Here is an 18,845-nt window from a genome sequence, read left to right on the forward strand (position 1 = left end):
CCAGCTGTGTGGGTGATGATGTTCGTCATGTGCCTGTCTGTGGTAGCTGTGACGTTCATATTCGAGTTCTTCAGCCCTGTTGGATTTATAACGAATGAAGCCTACAGAGCGGGAAGAGTACGTTGTTTAAATATTTAAGGTTTTACTCTAGACAATTTCATGAATGCAATCAGCAATTAAGGACTTGTTTACAGATTGTTATTATCATTGTAAGCATGTTCCACAGTTCACCTCGAGCTGTTCCTTCTTTTCTCATGTGTCTTTTTGTTGTCTCCCTTTACACTGTTATCACTGTATGTCATAATAAGACATGCCTCATTTGGCCTTCGCTGTGTTATTCTTCTCTCAGAGGCAGGAGCGTTCAAAGTTCACCATAGGGAGTCTATTTGGCTGCTGTGGGCTTGGTGTTTAATAACTCTGTTCCGGTGGAAAACCCGAGAGGCACAAGTAAGATAATGGTGCTGGTCTGGGCTTTCTTTGCTGTCATCTTCCTGGCCAGCTACACCGCTAACCTGTCTGCTTTCATGATTCAAGAAGAGTACATCGACACTGTGTCTGGGCTCAGTGATAAGAAGGTAGACAGTGATACCAGTGATTTTTTTTTTTTTTTTTTTCTGTAACAAATTTCCCTTTTTTAGCTAGTTTAGCTATGTTGAGAAGTAGTCGTACTTGTGTGGAAACATTGTCATAAAAATATGATTGTTTGTATTATAATTTGTATCATAATTTGTGAATAAAGTAATTCTTATATGCTATTTTGTTGTACTTTATAACCTGTATAAATATTTATAATTTATAATTATCATAATACTGAATTGTTAGGCGACCATTTATCACTAACTTAAAGGGATATTCATAGATTAAATTAAAAACAGGATCCTCTCTGAGCTATTTTTTTCATATAGCAAGTATTAAAGGAAAATGTTTATTAATTTATTCATTATTCATTTTGCACATTAAGTACAGATTTATAATAGTATTTTAATTATACTATTATAGTATGATTATTTTAATTTAGCTAAGTAATTTTGTTATGTGCTTTTGTCATTTTTTTATTAAAAAAAAAATTTTTTTTTTTTTGTTATTTATTTTTATAAAAATTTTCAGTATGTAGTAGTATGCTAATGTGCTAAGGCAACATTTCTCATTTTGGTTCAAGATTACGTTTACAATTTTTCATCTAACATTTATGTTTATTTCATTTCAGCTTCATTTGAGTTACTTAAAACATTTTGTAATAGGTTTGGTTAAAGATAACATCATGGTTATCAGTCGTAAAAATGCAAATGATTATTGGCTTATTAGTATCAGTCACAATTTTAATATCAGTATATCCTTATTTACTGGACATGAAATTTTTATTTAAGCTGAAATTGTGGTTTTATAACAATAACTGACACTGCAGTGATATGGATACACACTATAAATCTTTTTAAATGGGTCTCACTTGTATTTGAAGCAGGCATTTGTTTGTGTGGAGCAGTTGGGGCCCAAATTATGCAAATAAATCATCAACCTATAATCATGTGAAACGATTCAGTTTTCATTCTTTTTACACCCACCACACACTTTAGTGTTTCCAATCACAGTTAGACACATGAATAATTATGTGTATTTCAATGGCCTAAACTGTAATCTCATATTTCAGAAATCTAATGAAGTATCTCCTACTGTCGTGTTCAGTTTCAGCAGCCCACAGAGCAGTATCCTCCTTTACGCTTCGGCACTGTCCCAAACGGAAGTACGGAGGAGAATATACGGAGCAATTACCCCAACATGCATCAGTATATGGTGCGGAACAATCAGAGAGGAGTGGAAGAGGCCATTGACAACCTTAAGACAGGGTGAGTGAATGACGACCATTGTGAAAGACAACATCAAAAAGATACAAGTGAGGTTCAAAGGTGTACACATTCTCTCGGAAGAATCCATAGGTTAATCCATATACATAAGCTGTATCTATAATGAAGTGTTTTAGTAGTAGCCAACTTGGCAAATGAAAAATCTGCCAAATTCAAGCTTTAATCCTGCCCTAAATCAGACCACAATAGTGTTACGTCCCAATGAATCAAGATGTTCTTTTAAGCAGTGGGGGAAAACAGATGTGCTCACAAGAAATTGACATGATGTGGGTATGGGTGACATGATGGATCACAACAGAGGTGTTAATTATTTTGTTGGCTGTTGCTTTTCGCCTCCATTTCGAAGGGGTGTGTGAAGATTGACTTTCCTCCTTGGTGCTATGTCACTGGAAGGACCAAACATTCAGCGGGCATTACTACTTCCACAGGATACTACTGTACTACTTTAGCTGGATTTGTGCTGGCAGGGCGAGCATGGTATTGATATCTTTTATTTAATGTACTGAAGTCAAACTTATTTTATTTAAATGTATTCATCTAGCACTCGCTTTTATAATAATAATAATACATTTTATTTGTAATGCTCCTTTCTTACACTTAAGGCGCTACAACTGTATAAAACAACAATAAAAGAACAATACTACTCCATAATAGCAATCACAATTAAAAAACAGTAACAACAATGACAACAACAACTGTAAGATTATAACTTAAAAGCTTCACTAAAGAGGTATGTTTTGAGTAGTTTCTAAAAACAAAAGATGGCACATTACTAATAGGAAGAGTCAAATAATTCCACAACCTGGGAGCAACACAAGAGAATGACCTCCCACCCATAGTTTTAAGGTTACAACGAGGCTGGAACAGAGTAAGAGAACCAGCAGAGCGGAGAGACAGAGATGGTGTGGACACTGTGACCAAATTACAAATATACTCTAGGGCTAGCTCATGTACTGCTTTATAAGTTAAGATAAGAGCTTTAAAATCAGTGCGTGATTGAACTGGAAACCAGTGTAGAAAGCACATGAATGATATGACTGTGGGATGGTGGTACAAGTTAAAACACGAGCAGCTGAATTTTGTACATATTGCAGCCTCTTAATCAAATTTGCAGGTAACCCTGCAAAACATGAATTCCAATTATCAAGCCTAGATGTTATAAAGGCATGAATAAGACTTTCTGCATCAGGCATAGAGAGAAACGGTCTTATACGTACAATATTCTGAAGATGATAAAAAGCTACTTTAGTAACATTCTTAAAATGAATGTTAAAAGTCAGCTGTGCATCAAAAATCACACCCAAATTCCACACCTGCACAGAAGGGAGAATCTGGCAATCATCCACTGTAAGTTTAAAATTATTACCTCTATTTACAGCATTTGAAGTGCCAATCAATAGAACTACAGTTTAACTGTAGGAAGTTTCATCCAGACCTGTATTTCCAGTAAACAAGCAGATGAAGTTGAAAGTGCAGATGTAACATCAGGTTGAGTACTAATGTAAATCTGGGTATCATCTGCATAGCAATGATAACCCAGACCATGCTTTTGAATAATCTGCCCAAGAGGCAACATATAAATGCTAAAAAGAGTGGGACTCAATACCGACCCCTGAGGGACACCCTGCCGCAGTGGAACAGGCTGAGATCTGTTTTCACCAGAATAGACAAATTGAGTGCATTGTGAAAGATATAATTCAAACCATTTTAAAGCTACACCAGAAAGATCAATCCACTTATGTAATCTGTCCAGTAGTATAGTGTGACAAATGGTATTGAAAGCAGCACTGAGATCTAACAAAACCAAAATGCCACAAGCCCCAGAATCTGCTGCAACAAGGAGATCATTCATTACCCTCAAAAGGGCAGTCTCCGTACTGTGTTCAAACCTAAACCCTGCTTGAAAAGGTTCTAGTAGTCTGCTCACAGAGAAATTATTTTGTAGCTGACCAACTACCACACGCACAAGAACCTTAGCAACGAATGGCAAGTTTGAAATAGGCCTATAATTAGACATGTCGGCAGTATCGCTCCCAATTTTTTTAAGAACTGGTTTAACTGCTACTACTTTAAGTGCTGGGGGAACAATCCCTGAAACAAGTGAAGTGTTGACAATCGCTTTAATATGAGGAATAATAACTGGCAGACACTTCTTCAAGGCACTAGTAGGAAGTGGATCAAGTATAGAAGATGAAGAATTCATTGCTGAGACCAATTTTAAAATAAAATCAGAGCTAACAGCAGTAAAACGTGAAAACAGAGAGAGAGAAGCAGAGATTCCGATGAAGCAGAGACAGATGCAATAGTATTATAAATATTCTCAATTTTACATGAGAAATATTTAAGAAAATCATTGCACTGCTCTGTGGTGAGGCAATTAACCTTAGTGATCAGTTGGATTAGATTATTAATTGTATTAAAGCTGCAGTCCGTAACTTTTTTTTGGTTAAAAATGATCCGAAATCAATATTTGAGCAAGTACATAACCACCCAGTGTTCAAAACTATCGCCTTACTTTAGCCTGTTTCACAAAGGTTAGCTTATAATAATGTTTTCTAATTTGAGTGGTATAGGTAGGTTTTCGTGGGTAATTTGAGCATGCTGCTGCGTCATTACTTCACGTCTGTAAACATAAAGAAGTTATCTTGGCTAGTAGGCTATATCACATGTCAGAATGCTGCAGGTGGCAGATCATTTATAGCCTTTTCTCAGCAGCTAGAATAATTAAATGTATAATTTTGATGGCGGATTGTAATCCAGAAAGGATTATGTGTTTATGAAACATTATAGAATGAAATTAAATTATATTGCAGTTTTAAATGTGCTTCTGATTACAGATAGCCTGGGATTTACACAAGATTTGTATTTTAAAGACAACCAGTTCGAAGAGAGCATAGTTTGCTTTTTGGTATAAAAGAATTTCTTAATATGAAATTCGAATGGTATAGTAATAATTAGAGATTAGACTGTACAGAAATTGAAATCTACATGCTAATACACACTATACTCAAAGTCACGCAATGCTGGTGTTGTTAACATTAATAATTTGAGAATAAACTATAAGAATAATATTAATTTGCACGGTTTGATGTAATATGAGCTAACCGATCTTAAGATTAAATCACAATATAGCACGATTTATTGTAATGCTTTTTCCTAAATTGGTCAGAACAAACGTGGCAGACTTGTTACTTACTTGTTCAGATGACAGTATACGGTAAAAATTCTTATTTGGGTCATATATTCCAAGACATAGGCTAGAATCTGATTGCAAAGTACAGTAAATATCCACACCAGTGCGGTGACTGACTGCCACACATACTGTACTCCTCAAAACATTATATTTATCCACGCTGGAGCCATGCCAGCGCACAACCCATGCAAGGAAGATAATTCTGCAAACAGCTGCAATTGCAGGTTTTCAAACAGAGATGGCGATAAAGAGGCAAAACTTACGAACTGCAGCTTTAAACAAAACTCGTGGTTTGGAAAACCCAGTACTAATAATCATTGAATAATACTCTGTTTTTGCAATTTTCAAAGAATTAATGGTACTCAATCTGATGTTGTTCATACATAAATTTGTAAACTGTTAGGCTAGATTTCTTATATTGTCACTCCAACTGCCTACCAACTGCCTTATGCTCACGAAGCTCAGGCATATACCATGGAGAAGACCTCTTAAAAGAAACAATACGCTTCTTCACAGGGCAAACTCATGACCATGAAGTTTGTTTCACGTTGGGTAATTTATTCATGAGATTTATAAGATTTATAAATGAGGAACATCACAAGCAATGTGTCATAACAGGGCAGTCTTTTAAAATGTGCAGTGTAACTACCATTCTATATATATTTTTTTTGAGGGATCATCAAATGTCCAGTTGGCTTACACTGACTTGTGTTAGCCATTCAAAACATTTGATCTTTTTTGTGTTGTAATATTAGGTAAATTTCACTGTTCGGCTCTCTTGATTTAGTCAGGTGTTCTTTGCTTTTAGTAGTTCAAGTTTAATGCTGTCACACAAAATATGATCTTTGTTGATTTTATGCCAGAAAAAATACTGCACTAAATGCAAAAACAAATCATATAATTGGCTAGTTTGTATTTAAAAGATTTTCTAGAAATGCAAATCTAGCCAGTAGTGCCATTACCTCGGAGGGTAAATGTATTCATATAGAAGGCCAACAATGACACCTGCTTTATATTGTAGTAGCAGAATGTGTTTTTGTTAGTGCCACATTGTGACCCTCAGCCGTGGCAGCTTAGTGTAGAGGCATGGCGGTATTATAGTTGTTCAATCAAGAATAGTTTTCCTATGATTGCGCTTTTATGTGCCGAGCCAGTAGACACCACTCTGCATGATGCTGGTTTAGGAAACAAAACTTTTTAAAAGGCTTTGCTAGACTTTGTTATACAAAGAGCATTTAATGTCATTCCATTTTCATCCGTTAGCGTTTAATCACAGAAACGAGCAATTCTGCACTTGTGTATTATTCATTCCCTGCTCTGCATCGTAAGATGCCATGATTGTTCCAGAATTATTCAATTCCTATGTGGTGTCGCTAACACTGCCTCACTGCCCTCGGATTTTTGTGCACAAGAGTGTGTGTGTGTGTGTCTATGGCCGTCCTATCTAAAGCTCAAGTCTCTGCATTATGCATACAAAGGGCATGAATATGCATCCCATAACAAAAAAAAAAGGTTATGTTTGCAGGCTAGAATGTGTAATTGCAGTGTTCAGGCTTTGCAGTTGCTCGTGAAGATTTCATCTGTCATTCATAAGCACTTGGTTTGTGTAATAGTAATAGCCTGCAGAGTGAGACTTTCGATTTCAAGCCATGCAATGCAAGACAGGCCGCCGGCCCACAAGTCAACAAGTCAGGTCTCCAACTAGGCGCTAGCTGATTCTCAAAGGCACTTGTGTACCTCAACAGCCTACCTACTGCTTTTACTGCCTTCCTATTTCAGTCAGATTGCACTGAGGGGCAGTGTGCTGTGCTATGAAACACCTGTCTGTGTGTGTTCTGTTCGTTTGGTTTCACCCTTACTGAAATGTGTGACTCATTTCCCCCAAGGGCTCTGTTTTGTTGGATACAACACTTCTGACAAAAGCTGCCACCTTGAATGCTAATGTGGTGCTTGCTGGTCTTGGAGGGCCAAGTTGAGCTTGTTAATAACCTCAAGGTGTGTTCAGGAGGAGGTTGAAGAGTAGCCAGTAATAAGCTGTCAATTTGGGTTTTTGCTGGGAAGACGTTGGCATGTTACAAGGTGGGTGAAATATGATCAAAGAAAAGAGGCATCTGACTCTGATAAGGCACAAAGCTTCCTTAACTTCTGAAAAGCAACTTACTTTTATGTCTTTACTGTTAGAGACTCCCCTGCTGAATTATTTAGCACCATGAATATGGAGTAATAAGATTAAAGTGGATTTTTGCATTATTGGATTTTTGCATTAAATGGCACAATTTTTGTGTTTTTTTTTATCATGCAGTAGGTGAACATTTTCAGTCTGATTGCTTAGGAATGTAAATGCACGAAATGCTCTATTCCGAGCATCACATTTCAAACTGTTACTCGGCAATCTTCACCACAGAAGGAATGTGTATTTGTGACGGCATAGACGTCGCAGGAAACTTGCTGCTAGCCAATACAGTCCCAATTTCATGTTTTTTTGTTTTGTTTTGTTTTTTACATGGGGTTTATTTGAAGACCAGTGTCTGCACAAATTAGACTTCCAATTATGTGCTGCTCATTTCAACAAAGCGAGCAGCCAGACAGAGTATCAGTGTTCTTTGGAGCTAATTCTGAAAGTGCTTGTGCGCATATATTATCACATTTATGGCAGAGAAACAAGTCGTGTCCCAGAAAACTCTTGAGGTATTTGATTATACACCTGCATATAAAAACAGAGTATGCCTGCATGAAGTCGCTGTTTATTTGAGGCTTATTCATGCTACCCTAGTACCTTATAGTTTCATTTTCTTCACACTTTTTATAGTTTTATCACTGTATTTTTTATGTATAAATTTAAACATTCATTATGATGTTAATTGAAGGAATAAAGTGATAGCCAGTGTAGTGAAAAGGCATATAAATGCTGTTACAGTTATTGAAATGGTTTTCAGTGCACCTGACCACTAGGGCTGTGCGATATGGACAAAAAAAAACCTATCACGATTTTTCGAACAATTTTGCGATTTCGATTTTAATCACGATTTTGACACACACAGACATGCTTTACAGTCATAAATCCATTCAGTATAAATTTGAAACATATTTCCAAAAGAAAACCAATGAGAGCTTTATCAAAAAGTTGTAACATGCCTCTAGAACAGACATAAGTCAAAATAATCACTAAGTAAAGATTTCAAACAAAATGTCTAGACATATGGCAAAAAAATAAAATAAAACCTGTGTCCAGGGCTTTTTTTTTTTTTTTTTTTGTTCATAGTGCTCATTGATGCGGTGCGTCAGGTGCTGAAATATATTTATTGCCCAAGGTTCACACGTACTCCGTTTGCAGTGCGTATACAGTATGCAGTAATAATGCGCGAGCTCGAATCTCTCCGCTCGCACGCAGATTTCCTTTGTTTTGTCACAAACCCAGACGCGCATGCTCAGATACACGCTGCTCTCGTCCGGAGAGAGTGTGCGCAATTAAAACATGTCTCCTCTCACTCACTCACTCACAACTCTCTATGTGCTCATGCGCTAGATATTCATTCGTTTCGCACCTTTCGATTTCTAACCTTTTCTGTTCACATCTTTTACAGCATGCAGTGTGAACGTTCTGATCCATTAACATGGGCTCGGAAAAAATACGCATCACAGACAGAGTGTGTGAACCTGGAGTTAGGCATATGCCCAGTCTGTTCTGTTCTCACGCTCTACTTAGGTGCGCTGCATTCTGATTGGATCGGATAGCATACTGGGGGAGGTCGGGGCCACGGAAAATTGTGCTATAAAGCGATTTAGAAGTCACGCACGCTCAAATCGTGATTTTATTACGATTTCGATTAATCGCACAGCCCTACTGACCACGAGAGTTTATGTTTTGAACGTCCTCCAAAAACTTGATTTTAGTGTTTTGATTTTAATTTCCTGCAGTGGATGTACAGTATCAAAAGTTTAGGGACAGTAATTATTTTAATGTTTTTGAAATGTATCTTATCTGAAGTATAACTTTACTATTGTAAAAAAAAAAATAATTAAATAACTTCTAATATGTTTTAGAATGTAACATATTCCTATGATGGCGAAGCTGAATTCTTCATTGTCACATGATCCTTCAGAAATCATTAATTCAGCTGTGATTTACATTCGAAATTCAGGACTTTTTTTATATTTTATTTTTTGCTTTTTTGGGGGGCGTGGGGGAATAGAATCTTAATAAATCATTATTATATGCTGATTTGGTGCTAAGAAACATTAATTAATAATGAATAAAAAAATCATGAATAAAAAGTCCAAAAGAACCGCATTTAAATACATTTGAAATACAGTGACCCCAAGTATAAAACAGTAGTGGAGATTTTTCTGGTTATTCTCTGCTCTGAAATATTACATTGGCTCTTTTTGAATGAAACTCTATAAAATTATTTTTTTTAAATCCTTACACAGGAATCCAACTGGAAAACCCATAGAAAGGTAATGGAAAAATCATGGAAATTCAGTGTTTTTTTTAAGGCAGTTGCCAGCAGCAAAAAAAAAAAAAAACTTTTTTGAGAGGGAATAAAAAACCAAGTCCTAAAAAGAATTTTCAGTGCTGTTAAGCCAACAAATGCATGGTGTAGAACTGGGGTGGGTGCTTAACTGGCTTCACTGATTACCCATTAAACACTATTTATCTTAGAAATAGGATTTCCCTTAAGATCATCAATGTTTTCGTGTAACAATCAATAAAGTGATAATTGGTCTGGTAAAGCAATTTCCCCATGCCTTTGTTTTCCATTACCTTTTTGTCTCTGCAGGAAACTGGATGCATTCATATATGATGCGGCTGTCCTGAACTACATGGCTCGTAAGGATGAGGGCTGCAAAGTAATGACCATCGGCTCTGGCAAAGTGTTCGCTACAACAGGTTATGGCATTGCCTTACACAAAAACTCCCGCTGGAAGCGGCCGCTAGACCTCGCCCTCCTGCAGCTAGTTGGAGATGGTAAGAGAATGAAATACTTAGGTACACCCCAGGTCCCACATTTAACAACACGTTAACCCCTTGCTAATGGTGGTTTGTTGTTTGTTTGTGGAGTTGTAAACTCTTTTACTCTCAAAGCCCTGATTTTCACTATGACAAACAGACATTCCTACTGTTTTGTTTACATAGTGACGGAGCAAAATTTTTGGGAAATTAAACCTTTTTGAGTGTTGTTACACTTGTTATTCTGATTCTCTGAGGTACTTCCCCCTTTCTCCATCTCGCATATGCACACATTTGCATGTTTTTCTCTCGCATTGCTTGTTTTTCTTTGATCAGACTCGATGATGAGGAACCTAGTGAGTTGCCCCATAATGATTAAAGAATAAATGTGAAAGGGAGCTGGAAGAGTCCCACTGAAATATGATAAATGATATTAGAAAGAATGTTACAGCAAATGAACACAATTATAAATAGCCATAGGGTCACTTCAGTAAACAGTGCAGTAGTCGAACGCCTCGATTTTTAATTTTGAGGCATTCCAATTTGGATTGAAATTCTCAGGGCTGATTTTTGCTCATTTGAATAAATAAATATAATGAAAAATATTAGGATTTCAGTTCCTGTGATTAAATTTTCCGTTACCTAAGCCGTAGTTCGAGGCCATATTGTCATAAATTGAAACACATAATTAACCTGCGGGTCAACGCAGTTTTGTTTTTATTCTTTGTTACATTTGAAAAGAGGATTTAGACTTATCTCTCTCCCTCCTTCGTAGTGAAGGAATAATCCTCGATATAAAGCCGGCATCTAAATGCATATGTCGTTTTTCTGCCAGAAACATGCCCTTGTCATGCCTTTATTTTTTCCACAGTGACATTTTCACTCTGATAAATGCACTAATGGCTATTGTTGGGAGGTAGGCCCATCAGTCTAGTGCTTTCATCTCCAAACTACTCTGGGTCTGTCTTATCACAAGAGCCTCGAAACCAGGCCATTTCAGACCTCCATCAAAGCTGTTATTATCCTCTAGTCTCTCTTTCTCTGCTTCTCTCGTTCCTCCTCCTTGCCTTTCATGATTCTTTTCCTCTGTTTTTTTTTTCTTTTCCATTTTCACCTTTTTGTGAACACAGTGTAATAATAACCGAAGCTAAACCAAGATCTCCACTGTCTGGAGATTTGAATTAAAGACTCACTTTTCCCAACAATAGGGTTTGAATCTAGTGCACTTTTGCTTTCTTTAGCCTTTCTTTTTCATTCTCTCCGTTGTGTCCATCTGTCTTGTCCCCTGTTTGTAGGCCTGCTTATCTTTCATGCTGCTTATCTCCTGTCATTGTGCTCATCTTTTCCTTCTTTTTAGATGAGATTGACATGCTTGAACGACTCTGGCTGTCTGGGATCTGTCATAATGATAAGATTGAGGTCATGAGTTCCAAACTGGACATAGACAATATGGCAGGAGTCTTCTATATGCTTCTGGTTGCCATGGGCCTAAGTCTGCTGGTGTTTGCATGGGAGCATCTCATCTATTGGAAGCTCCGCCACTGTTTGGGCCACTCTGGAGGACTGGATTTCCTGCTGGCTTTCAGTCGGGTGAGTGACCCACATAAAATCCATTATAATAATACTGTATTGACCCGAATATAAGACTATGTTTTTTTTTTTTTTTGGAAATACATCTGAAAAAACGTGGTAATATAAAAATCAAGCACTATTCCTTCAGGATTCACTAAAACAACCACAACAATATGTGGCTCCAAATACGCGTAAAACAAGTGTGCCATGAAATACGTAATGTGTTTTGTAAAGATCGTGAGTGAAAACAAAAGAATGTGTGACTGTCATGTTAGCGTGATGAGAACAAACTTCCTCTGTAAGTGATTTTAAAACGTAAGACAGTACCCAGATTTGAAGACTACAATAATATTTCACTTCTACCGTTAATTTTTTTTTGGTAGGCTACTATGAGATGGATAGACTAAATGTTATAGGCCTATAATTCAGATGGGCTACCTGTTATTTTTATGGTATATCTAAAAGTGTACATTTTTAAATGTGATTGTTGGTACATTTTACCAGTATTTACCATACTTTCAAAACAAAAATTAAAATAGAAAAAAATATGCAATATGCAAATAATTTAAGAAAACATTTTTTTTTTTCTAAGTAAAACAGGATTTGGTTTTCAAAAAGGCTTTTTCCAAAAGATACATCTGGAAAAAGGGGGGTCGTCTTATAATCAGGGTCGTCTTATATTCGGTTCAATACGGTAATAGCAGGGCTGTTATGTTTTTTTTTTTTTTTTTTTTTTTTTTTTTTTTTTTTTTGTGAAACGTTAATCAATTTAGTTCATTTTTAAGGAAAGAAAACAAAATAATATACTTAATTATTGTTCTTCAATTTGTGTTAATGGCACTCAGAATACATGTACCCCCCCCCGCCACCACCACCACCACCATTGACCCACAATCCTCCGCTGGTGATTGCATTAACATTTTTATGAATGACTGCGTTCCACCTGTGGATGATGTTTCACTTTTTGAGCCTCATTGATAATTAAATTTCATTATATAAAGGCTGCAAATGACTTTACCATTGTTAAACGTCCCATCTGGGTTTGATTTATAAATAAATAATCTGTAGAATAATGGTTTTCTCAGTCATTTAGGCCACTGATAAACGGGCGCTCCCATAGGGAATTTTGTGCATGCGTGTGAGAGAGACTTGCTCTGTGGCTCCAAACGGTTTCGGGCAGTTCTGAAAGCTTCCCATTAATTTTTAGAAATCACACAAAACAGATCTAATTTAATATCGGATTTAATAAATGTGTTATTCGCACTTAAAAACATTTAATTATTCACAATCATTAACATGTTAATTTTCACAGCCCTTATAAATGTACTCATTTTAGGAATAAACTCTGCTGCAATTTGAGAGAAGGTGATAAAATACATTGAGGAACAATAATTGTGCCATAATGACCATTTCATTCCAGCTCTGTAAACTGAAATCAGTAACCCAGGAAATGTACAAATGAACCTAAGAAACAAAACTGAAATCATTTAAATGTATTTGCAAGTAAAAGGAAAGATTACCCTTTTTGCAATTCTTGTTGTTTGCAGCAAGAACAAAGAATGACACGCAGTAATCTCTTGCAATCAGGCGTTAAATCCTTAGAAGGGGACTTTGCAGCACACTCCTTTAATTCCTGTCATTTCTAAAATGTGATGGCATATCCAGCATTCCCACTGCACACACAGAAGGATTTTATGAAAGCCAATAACTTCTCACTTAGTAATGAATAGGGGAGAAAGAGGATGACAGAAGATGGATCATTTATTCATTCTGTGTTATCACTATTTGTCTTTGCTTACATTGTGGAAAGAATGAGAAGAACCTTAAATCCCCCTGGCAAGCATCCAGACTTTCTATGACAGAATTGTGAGCCAGTTATGTTAGATGGGACACTCAAACAGTGAGGTCAGCATTGCCATCACCTCAGAGAAAGGTTAGCTGAGCTTACAATGTGTACTCTTGCATCATCAAAGCACTGGGAGCTTTACAATTTCATTATTATGGTAATGTTTCTTGTCTTTACCGAGACATTTTCCAAGCGCTTAAATCGGTTTGTATGTCACCAAGGGGAATATTATGATATCCTGAACTGTTTGCTAAATAAATCTTTTGCTTGTTATCTCTTACAGGGAATGTACAGCTGCTGCAATTTTGAGGATGAAACAGCTCCTGGAGGTTCCCAAAGCACACTTCCTCAATATCATCATGTCTCCACAGTTCCTCCTCCTCCACCGCCTCATGTGATCTCTACAGCCGTGGCAAATCCCCCCATCGCTATGGCACAACAACAACAGCAGCAGCAACAACAGAAGCAACACCACCAACAGCCACCGGTATACAGTGCTCTTTTTCCTGGATCCCCTCCTTCAGTTGGACATTCTGGAATGGCTCTAGGCCCATCAAACAGTCCCATTCTTGGAGCACCCATGCCTTGCTCTACATTCCTACCACGGCATGATCGTCGATTTGCTGTGGTGGATCGGTGGACACGTCCAAAGGTTGGTCCTGAGAAGCTTGGCGGTGTGAGCAGTGGGATAACAGACTTAACACAATTCCAAGGCATGCCCCCTCACTGGGGTGCAGAAATAAGTGGAGGAGAGGGGGGTCTGGATGAGTACAAGAGATACTATGGGCCAATTGATCCAGAAGGCTTAGGGGTCTCTGCTGAACCTCAAAACATAGTCACCCAAACTCCAAAAACGAAGCATCGAGGGACGAAATCTTCTGGTAACCCACGGTTACCTCCTAAAGTTCAAGCCTCTGGACACTTACCAATTAACCATGCTTTGCCACATCCTTCTCCACCTCAGCAATCTATCTGGAGGAGAAGCAGCTTCTCAAAAAGGAAGGGCTCTGGTGGGCCACTCTACGAAAACATCCTTCCACTCGGAAGGAGAGGTGGTGGCAGATATGGAATGAGGGATGGCGGTGGGAGAAGAGGACGTCGTCCTCCTCCCCTTCCTTTACCTATACCTGTGCCCCTCTCTTCCCCAACACAGACTCCGCCCACACCTTCTCCATCTATATGCTACACATCCACTTCATCCAGCAGCTCCAGCACCTCCAGTTCATCCTCTTCTTCAGAATCAGTCTCCCGATCCAATTCTCCTTCATCTTCATCATCGTACACATCATCCCAGAGCTTTAGATACAGAGCAGATGCACGAGATGTGTATGACTACGACACAGATGAGCTTACGGAGGAATCAAGCTTGCTTTTGGGGAGGAGAAAAAGTCGTTCACGTATGTCCTCTCGTTCCCTGCCCAGCAGTCCTCCTCCACCACCTATACCACCCCGCAAACCTTGCGGACAGAGGGCGGAGGTGAGAGACAGAGCAGGCAGCCAGATTGCACAGCTTCAAGAGTGGTGGGCCTCTTGGGGAGAGAAAGAAAAGAGTAGAAGAGCAGCTGGAGATAGAGATGTTAAGGAGGAGAAACGACATCATAAAGAAAGGGAAAGAGAGAGAAAGAGGAGGAAGAAGGGTAGAAAGAAAAAGAAGAGAGAAGAGCGTGAAAGAGAAAGGGAGCGTAAAAGACGTAAGGTGAAAAAGAAAAAGAAAAAAGAGCAGAAATCAAGAAGAAGAGAGAGGGAAAAACGATCTGAACAAGAGGAGGTAGATATGGACAGGAAAGATGTCTCTGAAAAAGGTATAGGACAGGAATACTCTTCTTATCCTGCTCTGAGGCGAAGCTCTTTCCGAAAAAAGAGTGAAAGCTCTACTAGGAGTTATGAGTGGGATAATATCAGAGATGGAGTTAAGAGAGAGAGGGATGATCAAGGTGGAGAAGATGAAGAAGGCAGTAGAGTAAAGGAAAGGCATCAGAGAAGCCCAAAATCACAACGCCACTCCAGGCCAAGGTCCAACAACAAGCATTTTTCTAGCTCAAACAAACCTTCTTCAACCGTCAAATTTTGGAGTAGTGGGAACCCAACTTCTGATTCGCCATCGTCTTTTGTACCCTTGCTTCCCATATCTAAAAGACGAAAGTCTGTAGGAGCTGAAAGGGACGAGCGAGGAAGAGGTGGAGAGAGTCGGCCCCTTTTGGGAAAAAACAAGAGAGTTAAGCCTTGCTCAAGAGAAGGCCTGTCATTTCACGAATGGGATTCAGAGGAAGAAGAAGATGAGGAGTCTGAAGTGGAAAGAAGCAGGCCAGAAGAACAGGGGCGACGACGAGAAAGCAGAGGAATGGACTCTGAATCCGAAAGGGACAGAGAAAAAACTGTTGAGATATACACAGACGATGAGGGTTCATCGGGAGAGTTTGGTAAGTTCGAGCGATATTGGGAGGGTCACGAAGGAAGGGCAGTTGGAGGCATTGGAGGAGGAGGATGGTTCTTTGGCACCTATCCTGCCAGAGAAAGAGGAGGCAGTATAAACAGTAGAGATGACTCCTTTTTGGGGTGGGGTGGTGGAGAAAGTGTCCTGGGTTTCGGAGCGGGAACAGGGTGGGGATCAGGAGGCTTAGGTTCAAACAAGTGGCCTCCAACTCCATTGACTCCGCCACCACCTCGAAAATACTGGTCTGTTGATAAATTACCAGTGAAGACTGAAAAGAAATCTAAAAGCAGGTCTCAAGAGAAGAGCCACGCCCACACATCCTGTTCCTGCCAGTCACCCCATCACTCTGCCAGCACTCACTCCAAATGGAATAGGGTGACTTCTAGGAGTCAGGAGGAGCTCCTCCCCCACTGCCACAGTTTCAGCAGCAGCGTAAGACCCAAACGGCAATCATCCAAACCGGATCGGGCTCAGAGCCAGACAAAATCTGGAAGCCAATCCAATCTCAATGCACAAAGACCACAGCGCTCAGACCGGTCCCGACAACCACCATCCCCTCCTCAAAGTCTACCGCCATCTTTACCCCCACCAATGGTCCCTGCACTCCCAGCCCCGCCCTCTTCCTCTCACCATATACATATACCTCCACCTACCTCCTCTTCATCAGTTTCCTCCCCTTCGGTTGTCTCATCTACTCCTGGTGCCCCACAGCCCTCCTCTTTGTCCTCCTCTAGTGCTAAGCTCCAGTACCAGAAACTGCGATCAGTTCCCCAACCCCAACGGTATCAATCCCCACATCTTCCCCTCAAAACCAAGAGCCTGTGCTCTCGTCGAGGCTCTGCCCACTTCTCCAGTGTGGAGAGTGAGGTCTGAGGAACATAATTAAATGAGAAACATCAGCAAGTAGCCCCTAGGGGCGATCAAATCACCTGCTCATGCCACAAACTGTTAACTGTTCATAGCAGTCGAGTTGGGTTGTTTTCGCTGGCACCCGTCTCTTGCACAAAGCTCTAATGCTCAGAGACAAACCTGGATTGGGATGTCACATAAATTGTAGCCCTTTCACTTTACTTGTGTAAGAATGGAATACTGCCATGCTGACAAATCTTGTTGTTAGTGAGGCTGTTTGTATAGGATTAGCTTTGCTTTTCTTACTTCTTGGGGGCTTTAAGGTTGAGTGTCAATAATGTGGGTAAATGTGATTTTTCTTGGAGTGTTTTGCTGCTCGATGGCTCAAGAACGATTTTTTGAAGGGAGATTGTGAGGTCAAAATACAAAGCCCTAACGCCCCACACCCATATCTTTTTTTTTTTCTCTCCTGCTCTCAGCTCTGAATCACAATGTAATTGTTGTGTATATTTGTTCAAAATATCTCAAGGGAAGCATTCACAAAGGAAAGTAGCAAACCATTTTTCTTGACCTCCACCTTCCGCAAACTGACATCTAGCATTCTGTGTTGTGTTCAGTGTTTGTATTCCTAGCAACAGGGTAAGTTAGCCATGACTGATCACATATTGGCTTACTGAAGCTGAATGCCAAACTAAAAGTGGAGCTGATGTGCAGTCCTGTTCTATTGAAACCATTTCACAGGTCCTCATGTTTCATTCTCGTCCCTTGAGCAATACATAATTAACTACAAACAACATACAATACATATATTTTATATTTAAAAGTTATTTTATTATATATAATATATATGTTTTGTGATCTGGTTCAAAACTGTTGTGTTGAGTTATTAAAAGAATATAAGCACTGTGCTGTATTACCGTAGGGCACATGCAATGTTTCAACTACCTATAATCGGTGGCAGCCCTTCCCCTCTCGACTGAATGTACATGTTGCCATGACAACACAGTGTGCTGCAACCAAGACACTTTTAAGATCGTAGCTTTCTCGGGGGAGACCTTCTCATCAGAGCCAGTTAGGGTAGCTTTGAACGCTGATGTTGAGAGTGCCAGGATGACAGGGCTAGCCATACTGCAGCACTGTACTTGCTAACCGAAATGTCAGTGAATGACATGTCATCATTCAGAGAGCGATAAGCGAAGGAGAGCACTGTTTACAGTTTAACACTGTGTTTTTACACCTTTTTTACAAGCTGCTCTGCTCTGCCATATATTAGCTTCGGACATGATACTCATATTTGCTTAGCAAGTTTGCTTAAGCTGTACAAGTAGTAGCAACAATAAACTGGTCAAATGAGAGCAAAATAGAGTTGCAGTTTTATGCTTTTACTAGACATATCTGTTAAGTTAAAAAAAAAAAAAAAAAGAAAAAGAAAGAAAGCCAGATCAAGTTTTACTTTGAGGAACTGTGAGGAAAAGACTGATTAGCAAACCAGTCAGGTAGATATTTTGTTTAATTTAGCTTTCACCATTAGCCAAAAGCTAGCATCTTTATAGTGATCGCTATAATTAACTGTGAATATTGCTAAGGGCAATGCGTGTTGGCAGCAGGTCTGAGTCAACTATGTTTAATTTTATTTATTTTGTTTATACACTATTCAAAATGCTGTTGTCTTTCAGAGTTTCTTTTTTTTCATATTACTGGATTTTGTAATTTTGTTGTCTTGACAAAGCTATAAGCATACTATAACTACAAAAAATCCCAACACCTTTCTGAAGTAATCGGAGGATGTTCATGCTACATCCATCCAATCCTTCAGGCTGTTCTGACCAGTGCTGGGGGTAACACATTCGTGTTGCAAGTAATGCAAGTTATGTAATCAGATTACTTTTAAAAGTAACAAGTAAAGTAACACATTACTTTTAAATGTACAAGAAAATATCTGAGTTTTCTGTTGTTAAAAAAAAGAAAGAAATCCAAGCCCAGGTGACAAAAAGTAACTCAAAAGTAATGTAATGCATTACTTTCCATAAAAAGTAACTAAATCACGCAATTAACACAATATTGCAATGCATTACTTTTAAAAGTAACTTTCCCCAACACTGGTTCTGACTTTGGTAAGTTTTATGTTTTTCTGATTA

The 18,845-nt window shown here is 38.8% G+C and overlaps 1 protein-coding gene across 1 annotated transcript; it reads left to right on the top strand.

The window, feature by feature from the left end:
* Positions 1 to 18,695, top strand: LOC109047005 (serine/arginine repetitive matrix protein 2-like). The gene is given in 7 exon segments (XM_042745723.1): positions 1 to 121; positions 350 to 397; positions 400 to 575; positions 1,684 to 1,844; positions 9,837 to 10,024; positions 11,364 to 11,596; positions 13,708 to 18,695. Coding segments are annotated over 7 exon segments (3,936 nt in total). The 5' UTR covers positions 1 to 15; the 3' UTR covers positions 16,732 to 18,695.
* Positions 18,696 to 18,845: the final 150 nt, after the last annotated feature.

The sequence above is a fragment of the Cyprinus carpio genome, chromosome B19, assembly GCF_018340385.1.
Source record: "Cyprinus carpio isolate SPL01 chromosome B19, ASM1834038v1, whole genome shotgun sequence".
In the NCBI taxonomy this organism is placed as follows: Eukaryota; Metazoa; Chordata; class Actinopteri; order Cypriniformes; family Cyprinidae; genus Cyprinus; species Cyprinus carpio.